Source organism: Hyaena hyaena, unplaced genomic scaffold, assembly GCF_003009895.1.
Source record: "Hyaena hyaena isolate Hyena2069 unplaced genomic scaffold, ASM300989v1 scaffold_1107, whole genome shotgun sequence".
Taxonomy (NCBI): domain Eukaryota; kingdom Metazoa; phylum Chordata; class Mammalia; order Carnivora; family Hyaenidae; genus Hyaena; species Hyaena hyaena.
Window position 1 is genome coordinate 26,895 of NW_024081735.1, and position 13,843 is coordinate 40,737.

The 13,843-nt window shown below is 36.7% G+C and overlaps 1 protein-coding gene across 1 annotated transcript; it reads left to right on the forward strand.

Moving 5' to 3' along the window:
- Window positions 1–1,506: 1,506 nt before the first annotated feature.
- On the forward strand, window positions 1,507–11,621 carry CLEC1B (C-type lectin domain family 1 member B). Its single transcript, XM_039222322.1, has 6 exons — window positions 1,507–1,793; window positions 2,437–2,535; window positions 4,024–4,143; window positions 4,316–4,467; window positions 7,235–7,341; window positions 11,375–11,621. Exons 1-6 carry the CDS (start codon window positions 1,730–1,732, stop codon window positions 11,517–11,519), a joined length of 687 nt encoding a protein of 228 aa, XP_039078253.1. The 5' UTR covers window positions 1,507–1,729; the 3' UTR covers window positions 11,520–11,621.
- Window positions 11,622–13,843: the final 2,222 nt, after the last annotated feature.

The following is a 13,843-nucleotide window of genomic DNA, read 5'->3' on the forward strand; positions in this document are numbered from 1 at the left end:
CTTGTGTAATTACTGTATTGAAAAGTAAAGTCTAATGCTCTGCTAGCTAGAGAAAAAATGAAAATAAGATTATTTATAAGATAAATGCCTAGAACTTACTTAGGAGAAGGGAAGCTTTTCTGTCCGTGAAGGTTTAACTATACATATAGTTATATATATGATTATTATATATAGTTATATATATGATTATTATATATAGTTATATATATATGATTATTATATATAAGTATTTATATTATATTCATTGTATACATTATGTTTTATATTTATATAAACATTTTATTTATATTATATTATACATGTCATGTCATGTTATATGTTATTTATATATTATATATTATGTGGATATATTTATAATACAAATTATGGTTTATATTATATTTATATGTTTATATAGTATATTTATACAGTATATTTTATATATTTATATTATTATTTTTTTATATATACATTTATATATCTGCTATAAAACTATATAAGAGCTACCCTAATGACAAAATAGCATTCTCACTAATATTCTTACATTAGTACAACAGCTAGCTTTCTCTGGCTGTTCTTAAAACTCGTTTCATGTGAGCTGCAATAACAATTTGAAAACACATTTTATAAAGTTAAATGTGTGGAATCCAGATTATACTCTGATGTGCAGGGCTCTGGGAACCTGTCCCTTCCACAAATAGCTCTTCCTACAGGCACCAGCATACTTGAAATTACACAATTTCATTTATTCAAGATTTGTCACTTCCTAGAAATTCACTTTAACGTGAAAACATTACTGAAAGACAATACCTACATCACTGACTCTGCTTTGTTTCACTTTACTTGATGGTTTTTCTTTGCTGCCTAAACATAACGTGTATGAAGGCTACCTCCTGTAGAGTCCTCAAATTTTTTAAAAATATAATCTGCAAAAGATGCAAAAATTTAGATGAATTGTAGGTTATAATTAGAAATGGTGCCTTCTAGACACGCCTGAGTGGCTCAGTCTGTTAAGCGTCCGACTTCGGCTCAGGTCATGATCCTACCGTTCGTGGGTTCAAGCCCCGTGTCGGGCTCTGTGCTGACAGCTAGCTCAGAGCCTGGAGCCTGCTTCAGATTCTGTGTCTCCCTCTCTCTCTGACCCTCCCTGCTTATGCTGTCTCTCTCAGAAATAAATAAAACACATTTTAAAAAAAGAAAGAAAGAAATGGTGCCTTCTAACACAAGACCCTGAAACATCTACTAGAGCTCATATTAAATCAAATTATGTTAGACTTGCTCCTCACAATGGAATAGACTATGTATCTGTTCGTGTTTTATCCAGGAAATTTTCATCAGAAAACAGTTCATTTACATAATACAATTTAGACTCCACTAAGGTTAAGATGAAGCATGAACTTTTGTTCTTCGAAAGGATACACATAAGGAGATATTCCTTCATTCAGCGTCGAAGATAAGAAAACAAGAAACAAAGGCCATATCTACTCCTTCGCTGCAAATTATTATTTTTATGTTTTTATGGTCAAGGTCCATGTATCTCTGAACAGCTATGAAAGGGCTTCCTGGAAGAAAAAAGATCCAAAGAAAAACAAAAAACAAAACCAAAAAAACCATGTCCCCCAAGTCCTATGGCTCCACCTTACCAGAGAGAGGAGGATCACACACTGGCAGACATTGAAATCATAAGACTGGACATTACAAGTTTGCAAAGTCATTGAATCCTAAGCTCACTTGTAGTCCAAGGGAAGTCATGCAGGATGAAGATGGATACATCACTTTAAATATTAAAGCTCGAAAACCAGCTCTCACGTCAGGTAAGAATGCCCAGAGCCAGAAATTTGGAAATGAATTATTGAAATAGGTCAATTGTACTTTCCTTTCTCTGCTAGTGGTAGCATGTATAGCTTTATTTTCCTGATGACTTTCTTTCTCTTCAGAATTTGAATAATATCTACATAGGCTTAGATATTTAGAATATAAGCAATAAAAAGTAAAAGCAGGGAGCAGTACATTAAGGGTGATACAATTTACTGATGGAAGGAATAGAAACCAAGGGAATAAGCTTTATACAGTTTAATACTGGAAAACCAAAGGAATAAGGGGAAAGAATGTTTTAAAACTTTATTTTCTAAAATGTCAGCAAATGAGTCTGATTCTTTAGCTGTGGTTTATAAAAGCAATTATTTATGGGGGTGGGTACAAAACAAAACAAAGACAAAAGATCAAACAAACAAACACCTTAATAGTTATTATTCACTCAGAGAGTCAAAATCTATTGGAGAAGGATGGATGTGAGGCATAGGAATGGTTTGTGCTTGCTTTGATGATCACCAGAAGACACTAGCAATATCTGGCAATGAAGCCCAGATAACCTTGAGAGAACATGCGCAGAGGCGATACTGCTGCATAGCTATTCTGTACTGCCTGTCCCCTGATGTCTTTATTGTGTTCCCACAGTTGACTCTGCTTCCTCACCTTTGTGGCGTGTGATGGCATGGATTCTGCTGATCTTGTGCGTGGGGTTAGTTATTGGGCTGGTGGCTCTGTGGATGGTGTGTAAGTATTGACTCATTGGGAAAGACTTGATCTGATGAAAAGCAATACCTAAAGGTCCTGGTGGATGCCATCAAGCTAAATTGTCACAGTGTGTCTGTTTGTTACTACTTCAATCATATTCGTGGCTGCCAAGATAGTCTCCATAAAGGAGAACTCTGACTTTTCCCTTCTGCTTAAAATCACTTTGTTGGTTTACTACTTAAAATTATTTTTGAGAATTTTAAACTGGTCTTGAAGATCCTCCTCAGTATAGATCCCCACTATCTTTTCCAATATTTTTCTCCCTGTCTTGCATATTCTAAGTCCCAGCCAACATGGCGCTTTCTCAGTTTCCCGGCCTGAGATTTTGCTCATATTCTATTCCCTCTTCCTAAAATGTCCTCCTTCCCATTGTGTTTAATGAGTGTGTTTACTTTCAGTCAGAAACAATTTGTATCCCACCTGATTTATCACTTTTGTCTTTTTATAAATCTAAAATTTATAAAATTTTATCATTATCATCCATGTAGCTGGTTTGTGTACCTGTTTATTTTTCATAAGATATTTTAGAATTTTTCATTTGCCATCTTTTTTAAGAAAATGTGAATAGTATTGTTAAAAATTGTTAAAAATTTTTAAATGTCTCATTTATTTTTGAGAGAGAGAGAGCATGAATGGGGGAGGAGCAGAAACAGAGGGGGACAGAGGATCTGAACCGGCATCTCTATTGAGAGCAGAGAGTCCAATGTGGGGGCTCGAACTCACTAACCATGAGATCATGATCTGAGCCGAAGTCTGAAGCTCAACCAACTGAGCCACTCAGGTGCCCTTCATTGGCCATCTTATATTCACTTGAATATCACAATAAAAATATTGTTGTGAGTACAACAAGAAATCAATATGCGTTTAAAAAATTTTTTTAAATGTTTTTTATTGATTTCTGAGAGAGAGAGAGAGAGAACATGAGAAGGGGAGGGTCAGAGAGAAAGGGAGACACAGAATCTGAAACAGGCTCCAGGCTCTGAACTGGCCATCCACACAGAGCCCCACGCAGGGCCCTCACGAGCCATGAGATCATGACCTGAGCTGAAGTCGGACACTTAACTGACTGAGCCACCCAGGCGCCCTAATATGTGTTTTTTAAATCAAAAGATATTTTGATATTAAGTGAAAAACAAAATAACATGCCATTCACCTTTGAAATCTGCTTATCAATCTGTATTGAAGGAAATACCAAAACATCCACTTGGGGCACGTAATTTGATCAGGGCGTTTTCTTATTTGTGATGGTCTCCTTCATATAATTCAGCTTCTTTTGGATAACCACCAGGTGTCAGTTTTGCGCAGTTCTTAATTTGTTCCTTATACCCTACCCCCCTTTTCCCAGACCCTTTTGCAGGACTCATTTACTTATGTGTATTTAGTAAACACTTCACAGTTTGACAATTCTACTGAAATTAAAGTTCATTTTATCCTGATCACAAATTATTATCTAATTTTTACATCTAGCTGCCACAGAGCAAAACTACCTACTAGCGGAGAATAAAAATTTCTCAGGAACTCTGCACCAGCTAGCACAGCAGTTCTGCCAGCATTTAATAAAAGGATCAGAACAAAAGAGCAGTGTCAGTAAGTATGGTTTTGTAACCTCTTCATCTCCCCTCTCCCTCTCCCCCCCGGCCCTCCCAGGAGTATTTCTGTGATGTGTCTGTAGGGAATCTGGAGATCTGCAGGAAATATTGAATATAAGGAAAAAGCAAATGTAAAAAGTAAGGATGCCTATGCTTGGTTTCTCCTTAAGGCCATAAATGCAGCCCATGTGACAGAAACTGGAGATATTACGGCAATAGTTGCTATGGATTCTTCAGGCACAATTTGACATGGGAAGAGAGTAAGCAGTACTGTATTAACATGAATGCCACTTTGCTGAAGATCACCAGCCAGAACGTTCTGGTAAGGAGATTTTTCTGTGAAATATTTTGGAGTCATAAGGAGAAAAATCTTAACTGACACATTTGATTTAATAGATAGATAGATACACCACACACACACACACACACACACACACACACACACACACACACGTTTCTAATGTCTTCCAGTTTGTACTAGTCTGAGAACCTTATCAAGCCCAGTAGAAATGACCACATCTGAGAGTAAAAAGTGTTAAAAAGAACCAATGAGACTTAGAATTCTGGTGTTACTCTTGTGACAAGTCATTTAAGCTTTCTCAGCTTCCTTAACTTCATTTACTAATTCACAAAAGAATCTGAAAGTATAAAGAAACTCAATATCATTGTAAAACATGAATAACAATGTCATCTCCATAGTACATGACTCCCCAGTCTCTGCTAAATTATTGAACAGTTGAACTTGAACAAACCATGATACGAACTCCACCTTTTCAAAGGCTCTTCCGTAGTTTGGGGAACAATCTCATTTGCGAAATACACAGGATTTCAGTTGAAATTTTTCTGGGAAACGTGTTGCCTCTTCCACATTTTCCTCTTTGACAGCTTCTAACAAAGGCTCTATTATGAAGCAAAATGGGTTCACATCCACTCATACACTCTCTCTTTATTATTTAGTATAGCTTTTCTCTTCTTTGTGAATCTTGGGAGCAAAGCAGAAACCAAGCCTTGGAGTCTTCCTTCCACCAAATTATAGGTTTACTTATTTTCTATTTTTTTAAGTAATAAGCTTACTAAAACATTTTTTATTTTTTTAATTGTTAAAAGTTTATTTATTTTGAGAGAGAGAGAGAAAGAAAGAGAGAGAGCTATCAGGGGAGGAACAGAGCGAGAGGGAGAGAGAATCACAAGAGGGCTCCACTCTGTCAGTGCAGACAGAGCCTGATGCAGGACTTGAAACACAACCATGACCTGAGCCAAAACCAAGAGTCAGAGGCTTAACTGACTGAGTCACCCAGGTGCCCCTAAAACATTTTTAAAGGCATAAATTATCTATGGAATTTATCCTACAACTTCTATTATGATAACTATTCATATGCTGTATGTTAAAAATGAATGCACGTATAAATTACAATACAAGATCAGTATTTGGCTTCTGTGCAGAGATTACACCAAATTCAAATGGTCAACCAGTCATAATCTCCAGACCTGCTTTGGTTGACCAGTAAAATTGACTTCTACTTTCCTGAGCTGGAGTCCACAGAAGTGGACCAGACATGAGGAGATAATGCCGGTGACACTCCTGATCATTTGTGTGTCCTGCTAGTTTAACTATCTACTAACTCTTTTTGTGGACTCAAACTCAGAGAAGGTATTCAGATAAATAAATTAATTTTCTTTCCAATCAGGCAAAATAAGAGAGTGTCCTAAAACCTTGACGTCAGCAACAAGAGATTAATTAGAAACATATAAACATGTCTTGAATCTCGTTACTCTAATCTGATGCCAGATTGGAGATTTATGAATAAAAAAGGAAGTAATGTGATTTTTGAGAAACAGAATAGTTGAATTTCAGGTAGAATATACTTCGTACAGTGAAGTATACGATGTGGGTGTATTTTAAAGAAAAGAACAGGGCTTCACAAAAAGGTGAGGTATAGCTGAAGCTTTAAAAAGTAAGCAGCTAAAGGTGGCTTTCACACAGTATCTCTTATGGAATCCATTCTGTGTCTCACTTGTGTTAAGAAGCTCATGTCATTTTTTATTTGCCAAGAATGCAGTCTCACCTGTTTTTTCGGGAGGTAAGAGCATGTATGAACATTTGACTTTTTAAAATTTTGTTATCCATAAATAAATAGATCGATTGATCCATTAATTCCACAAATACACACTGAAACTATTCTAGAATCTGAACGTACCCAGTTAACAAAACTTACAGAAATCCCTAACCTTAGGGAGCTTATATTCTAGTTCTGGCAATAGGCAATGAACAAAACAGACAACTATAATGTAGCATATAGTGGATAGTGGTAATTCCTAGATAGAAAAAGGTGAATTAGAGGGGTACCTGGATGGATCAGTAAGTTAAGCATCTAATTTGGCCTCAAGTCATCATCTCACGGTTTATGGGTTCGAGCCCCATGTTGAGATCTGTACTGACAGCTTGAAGCCTGCTTCAGATTCTCTGTCTCCCTCTCTCTCTGCCCCTCCCTTGCTTGTGCTCTTTCTTAAATTAAATAAATAAACATTTACAAAAAGAAAAAGGTAATTAGAAAAAGCAGATGCTATTTGTAATCCCTTTGAGAAAGACATCATATAATTCTCTTTTAGTCAATCAACTGAAACAGATTAATACTTCCATAAGTAATTTTGTAGGCTACTACAAAACTAAGCTAAGCAATGGAACCAAAGCAAGTAGAGGTTAAATCTAGGGAATAGTAAATTTCACCAGCAATATATTTCTTTTTTGTGTTCCTTCTCCAGTTGTTTACCATTATCTTATTTAAGAGTGATATTTGGTACTCTATTTGAAACTCTAGTCTTCAATCAATGGAAGATAAACACATAGGAAGGTTAGAATATCTGCTTTCTGTGAACATTTTTTTTCCGTATCTTATAAGCAATTTTTTATTCTCAAGCAAAGGAACTTGGCACAATTATAAATACCAAATATAATTAATATTAATATGGGCATATAATCTAATTTATTGTTTTTGTTGTTCAGGGTCTTATCATGAAGCTTTGTCCTTACACCATTGCAAGAACTGTGAAAGCACGCTGACCATTATATTTATTTACATTTGCAATAGGAATACATGAAGTCCAGGACTGGATTAATTCGTTGGGTTGGATTGTCCCGCAAGAATTCTAATGAGGTTTGGATGTGGGAAGATGGTTCAGTGCCCTCCAAAGATGTGTAAGTCCCTGGACTTTTAGAATACAATTAGCAAATCTTATTCCTGAGAACCTTTACCCTCTTGATGGCAAATTACTTAAAATTTGGGAGATGGTTCTATACTCTTCTGTGTGCTATATAGGCAATAGCTGAGTCACTGACCCCCTGAGTCCTAATAAGTGAACATTGGTTATCAGACAGTTTTACTTCACTTACCCTCCCAAGCCTCTGCTCTTTATCTGTCACAATCCACCTCTACTTCCAGTAGTTTTCCCCATTCATTTCTACTCTCAAATTTACCATTGGGTTTTTTGTGCTTGTGTGTGGGTGAATGTATTTTGCTTGATCTGATTCTCTTCACATATTTTTAGAACAAAAAGGGTCATTCTTGTTATTTTATGGTTGAAAGTTATTACTCTAAGGATTCTTTTGACTTTTCAGTATCATTTTACCAACTCTTTCACGCCAGGGGTCCCCAAGAATCAGGCACATTTATAAAGTGGATCCAATGTCTGTATCATAAGGCTCCATCCTTCTACAGATAAACCAGGCAAAGGAGCCAATTACATCAGTAGTTAATGTTTTCCAATCTCCAATCTCAAAACCTTTGCTCAATTTGTATGTCAAAACTCTGTCTCTCCAGTTAAAATGTAAATCAACAGCCAAAACCTGTACCAGCTGATCATTACCAAAATTTTTTTTTTTTTTTAACAAATAGTTTATTGTCAAATTAGTTTCTACATAACACTCAGTGCTCATCCCCAAAGTGCCCTCCTTCATGCCCATCCCCCCCTCCCCCCCACATCCATCAGTCCTCAGTTTTTGTCAGCATTCAAGAGTCTCTCATGGTTTGCCTCTCTCCCTTTCCCCCACCATTTCCGCCCTTCTTCTCCCCCTTGGTCCTCCGTCAAGTTCCTCCTAATCCTCCTATACGTGCAAACATATGGTATTTGTCCTTCTCTGCCTGACTTATTTCGCTCAGCATAACACCCTCAAGGTCCATCCATGTTGCTACACATGGCCAGATTTCATTGTTTCTCATTGCCATGTAGTATTCCATGGTATAGATAAACCACATCTTCTTGATCCATTCATCTGTTGATGGACACTTAGGCTCTTTCCATGTTTTAGCTATTGTGGAGAGTGCTGCTATGAACATTGGGGTACATGTGCTCCTATGCCTCAGCATTTCTGTATCCCTTGGGTAAATTCCTAGCAGTGCTATTGCTGGGTCATAAGGGAGTTCTATTGTTAGTTTCCTGAGGAACCTCCACACTGTTTTCCAGAGGGGCTGTACCAGTTTACATTCCCACCAACAGTGCAGGAGGGTGCCCGTTTCTCCACATCCTCGCCAGCATCTAGAGTTCTCTGATTTGCTCATTTTAGCCACTCTGACTGGCGTGAGGTGGTATCTCAGTGTGGTTTTGATTTGTATTTCCCTGATGAGGAGGGATGCTGAGCATCGTTTCATGTGTCTGTTGGCCATCTGGATGTCCTCTTTGGAGAAGTGTCTGTTCATGTCTTCTGCCCATTTCTTCACTGGGTTGTTTGTTTTTCGGGCGTGTAGTTTGGTGAGTTCCTTATAGATTCTGGATATTAACCCTTTATCTGATATGTCATTTGCAACTATCTTTTCCCATTCCGTTGGTTGCCTATTAATTTTCTGGGTTGTTTCCTTGGCTGTGCAGAAGCTTTTAATCTTGATGAGGTCCCAACAGTTTATTTTTGCTCTTGATTCCCTTGCTTTTGGGGATGTGTCAAGTAAGAAGTTGCTGCGGTGGAGGTCAAGGAGGTTGTTTCCTGCTTTCTCCTCTAGGGTGTTGATAGTTTCCTGTCTCACGTTCAGGTCCTTTATCCATTTTGAGTTGATTTTTGTGCATGGTGTGAGAAAATGATCTAGTTTCATTCTTCTGCATGTTGCTGTCCAGTTCTCCCAACACCATCTGTTAAAAAGGCTGTCTTTTTTCCATTGGATATTCTTTCCTGCTTTGTCAAAGATCAGTTGGCTGTATACTTTTGGGTCCACTTCTGAGTTCTCAATTCTGTTCCATTGGTCTATGTGTCTGTTTTTGTGCCAATACCATACTGTCTTGAGGATGACAGCTTTGTAGTAGAGGCTGAAGTCTGGGATGGTGATACCTCCCGTTTTGGTTTTATTTTTCAGTATTACTTTGGCTATTCGGGGTCTTTTGTGGTTCCATACAAATTTTTGGATAGTTTGTTCTAGTTTTGAGAAGTATGCTGGTGCAATTTTGATTGGAATTGCATTGAATGTGTAGAGTGCTTTAGGTAGTAATGACATCTTAACTATATTTATTCTTCCTATCCATGAGCATGGAATGTTTTTCCATTTCTTTGTGTCTTCTTCAATTTCCTTCATAAGTTTTCTATAGTTTTCATCATACAGATCTCTTGTATCCTTGGTTAGGTTTATTCCGAGGTATTTTATGGTTTTTTGTGCAATTGTGAATGGGATCAGTTTCTTGATTTCTCTTTCTGTTGCTTCATTATTGGTGTATAAAAATGCAACCGATTTCTGTACGTTGATTTTGTACCCTGCAACTTGGCTGAATTCTTGGATCAGTTCTAGTAGGCTTCTGGTGGAGTCTGTCGGGTTTTCTATGTAGAGTATCATGTCATCTGCGAAGAGTGAAAGTTTGACTTCCTCTTTGCCAATTCTGATGCCTTTGATTTCCTTTTGTTGTCTGATGGCTGATGCTAGGACTTCCAGCACTATGTTAAACAACAGTCATTACCAAAATTTTTAATTAATTGATTCCACAGATACTAAGTATTTACTATGGGTATGAGTAAAGGATACTGTGAGTACAAGCAAACTTCTTCATAGATCTTGAGCTTTATCTCCTATCATTTTCTGCCTCATTCACAATACTTTAGGCAAACTGGTGAACCTCTGTGCTTTCAACAAACTAAACTTGTTTTGTTGTCTTAGGGCTTTTGTATTTACTGTTTTCTTCTGGAATGTTCTACCTCCAGAATTCCATGAGGGCTCCCCCTTGTGAGACACATGTCTGTTTCAACTTTACTTCCTCAATGAGGTCAACTTTAATTACCAAAACTAAACTAGCCTCTTTCCTCCCACATCCACTTGAGTCCATTAGCACACCATTTCATTTCTTCATACCTCTTACCACTCTCTGAAATTTTTTATTGGTTAGCGTCTTACCAATATCCTCTTACTATTTAATGTAAGCTTCCTAGTAGAAGGTACCGTGTCCTGATTACTCTATCCATAGCACATAAAATAGCTTTGGCATATGGTAGGTATCCTGTAGATATTTGGCAAAGAAATTAGATATACATATTCTGTGTTCTCTTGTCATGAGCAGTGTAGCAGGGAATAGACACAACTTAATAGGTAATCACAGTAGAGTGTGCTGCCTTGTATCTGCTAGCCTATAACATAATTCCTCATTTAAAAATCTAATCAACTTAGTGGGGGGAGGAGGGATGGGCATGGAGGAGGGCACTTGTGGGGATGAGCACTGAGTGTTATGTGGAAACTAATTTGACAATAAACTATAAAAAAAAAAAGAAAGTTAAGGCAATAATGTTAAAAAGAAAAAAAAAAGAAAAAAAATCTAATGAACTTACTTTTCCTTGAGCTCATTTCCATTTGTGCAGCTACTTGCCCTACAAGGTTCTTCCATCTTCTTTCTGTTTATCTAAATCCTATCCTTCCTTCAAGATGGAACTAAAGCACAATCTTGTATGAAAAGATGAAAGGATAAAGCCTTTTCCATCGTTTTAGATCCCATCCATATCCATCTCTTTCTCTCGTCCCTTAATGTGTCTGCTGCTCCCTTACTACCTAATCAATGCTGTCTTAAATTGTTATTGAGCTACTGAGATGTACAGACTTTAAACTCCTAAGCAGACTGAAAATTTCTCAATGATCTGAATGTGATTTGTTATTTATTTTTTGTTTTTACCCTTTTCCACCTTGTGCAACAAAATACTTTCACACAGAGTTTGATTGTTGATTGGGTATATTGTTTTTCGAAGGAACTCATTCTCCCTTTTCCATTCACAGGTTTGAGCTTTCTGGAAATGGAGAAGACAATATGAACTGTGCCTATTTTTATAATGGGAAAATTTACCCTACCTTCTGTAATAACAAACATTACTTAATGTGTGAGAGGAAGGCAGGCTTGATAAAGGTGGACACACTACTTTAATGCAAAGAGATGGGAAGGATGTCACAGACAGGTGCTTGCTTGTACAGTCAAAGATCTGAATGAAGGACTCACTAGACCTAAAACTGTTTATTTTTTCCTTTATCCCCCTTGGAGTCATCTTTACATTATCTTTTCTACCAACACGACTTCATCTCTCCTTTATATATCCTTTCGTACTAAGGGATAACATAGTCCATTCTCTATACATCCAGAAGCCAGTCTATGAGTTGATAATTTGTTCTCAATTGTTCTATTTCCATGGATTTTCTTTCTTCTCGTCTTCCCTTCATAATGATTTCAACACAGTATGATTCAATCATCTTCAGACATAAACATATAGATGCTTTAAGTTGGAATAAGAAAGGTTAGGGTTTCATCAACCGAAACTGTGCAAAATACCTAAGTTTGAAAGAAAACATAAGGTAGTGGAAAGAAAATTAAACTTGGAATCAGTAGAACAATTTAGATGATTACTTACCTAAAATACAACCATAGACCAAATGTAACCTCTTTAACATTTGTTTTCTCATACTTCAAATAGAATAACACCCATTATCTCACACTTGCACAACCTAAGAAAAGGTTGGAGTACTAACTATATCAGTTACTCCATGAACGCCAACACCATGCCTTTCCTATATGCACAGCATGGTTCCTTGTTGCTCACGGGAAACAAGAAAATAATCGCTTCTTGTCCCGTGAGAAGCACCACAATCCATAAAACGCTACAGAATTACAACTTGGACTCTAAGTACACTTTGGTCAGACTCTAACTCAGGGATTTTCTGTGCAAGGAAAATAAAAGTTTGTGTGCAAGAAGCCTCATGAGGTTTCAAAATAAGAAAATGCTTCCTTAACAAGGCCCATGGGCAAGTAGACAATGCAGCAAGTAAAATGTTTTATCTTTTCCTGACAGTTCTGTGCTTGGTTTTTGCTGAGTAACTCCTGAAGTATTTTAGATAGGTGGGGAAGCACCCTTTCACAGGATAACAGGCAAAAATTGCATTCCTTTTCCACATCTTCCTTGAAGTGACTCTTTCCTCTCACAGGGGTGGTAATAACATTTATGAACATGATTCTCAAATATCTCAACTGAGAGGTTTGGTAAACCATGCAGATGTTCAAACACAAATACTCAAGGTTCTCAGTTGGAAGACTAAAAACACCGAGTCTTGTGTTTTTAAGAAACACTCCAACTCAATTCTGCTACAAGTAGCTTCTAATACATTGTGAGAAAAACTACATTAGAACCTCCTCCCTATGTGGCTCTTGGTAAGTTACTCTCAGTTTCCTCATGTATGAAATGGGTTTAATATTATTATTTTACTCACAGCTAATGGGATCATTTGATATAATACATACACAAAGCACTGAGCAGAGTACCAAGCATGTAATAAGTACTCAATAAAGATGTATTATTTTATACCTTTGTGTACAAACACCCAGAGACCCTGGAATCTTTATCTTATTTTACACTATTGATAAACAAGCAGATTTGGGAGGGACTGAGGAAAAATAACACAAATACCTCAGATTCTGCTTCTACTTCAAATGTCTTGAGATCTTGGCTTTTGGCAGGTAGTATTATCATTGTACTGTTTTTACTTGTTGATTTAGAGAAATGGGATAGGAACTAGACATTGAGAAAATCATCCAAAAATCAACCATGTCTCTGGACTTTAGTGTTTTATCACCCACAAATGGAAAAAAAACCCCATATATTTATTTATACATTACTTTGGCACAAGTAGATTTCAAAGAATAATATCTTAGTTTATGGCAGAAATGCAATTAAAAAATGTAAACCAATCAAACTGTGCCTACAAAGATTCTTTTTCCTGGTACTGATATCAAAATCATCTTATACACGAAATCAGAATAGCACAGGTTTTAATAGCCCAGCTTCTGTGATAAAAGCACCTAATTTCAAATACTGATTCTTCCACTTACTACCCAAGTGAACTTTGGTAAATAATTTGGTTTCTCTGGGCTTCAATTTACAACAAAGTTACAATGTACTAACTATAGTGACTAATGATTTCATAGAGCTGTTCTAAGAATCAAAATAATTCACGTGAAAGTCATTTGGAATGGTACTTGGAAAGTAACGAATAATCAAAAGTGGAGTGATTAACAACACCAAAAGCAATATAAGTAACATATTAATTCTTTATTGGGAGAGCCCAATATTTCCCCCAAAGAAATTTATCAGAGAATATACTGCATTACAGAAAACTAGATCTTTCTAGCTCAATATTTAGTCCTGATTAAATTTGAGAGCACCTCGAAATTAACAACATCTCATTGAACTTCCGTTCCTGTGC

Coding starts and splice junctions, on each gene's coding strand:
- CLEC1B (XM_039222322.1), top strand. CDS start 1,730: ATGCAGGATGAAGATGGATACATCACTTTAAATATTAAAGCTCGAAAA. Junction 1,794..2,436: donor AAAACCAGCTCTCACGTCAG/GTAAGAATGCCC, acceptor GTGTTCCCACAG/TTGACTCTGCTTCCTCACCT. Junction 2,536..4,023: donor GGTGGCTCTGTGGATGGTGT/GTAAGTATTGAC, acceptor TTTTACATCTAG/CTGCCACAGAGCAAAACTAC.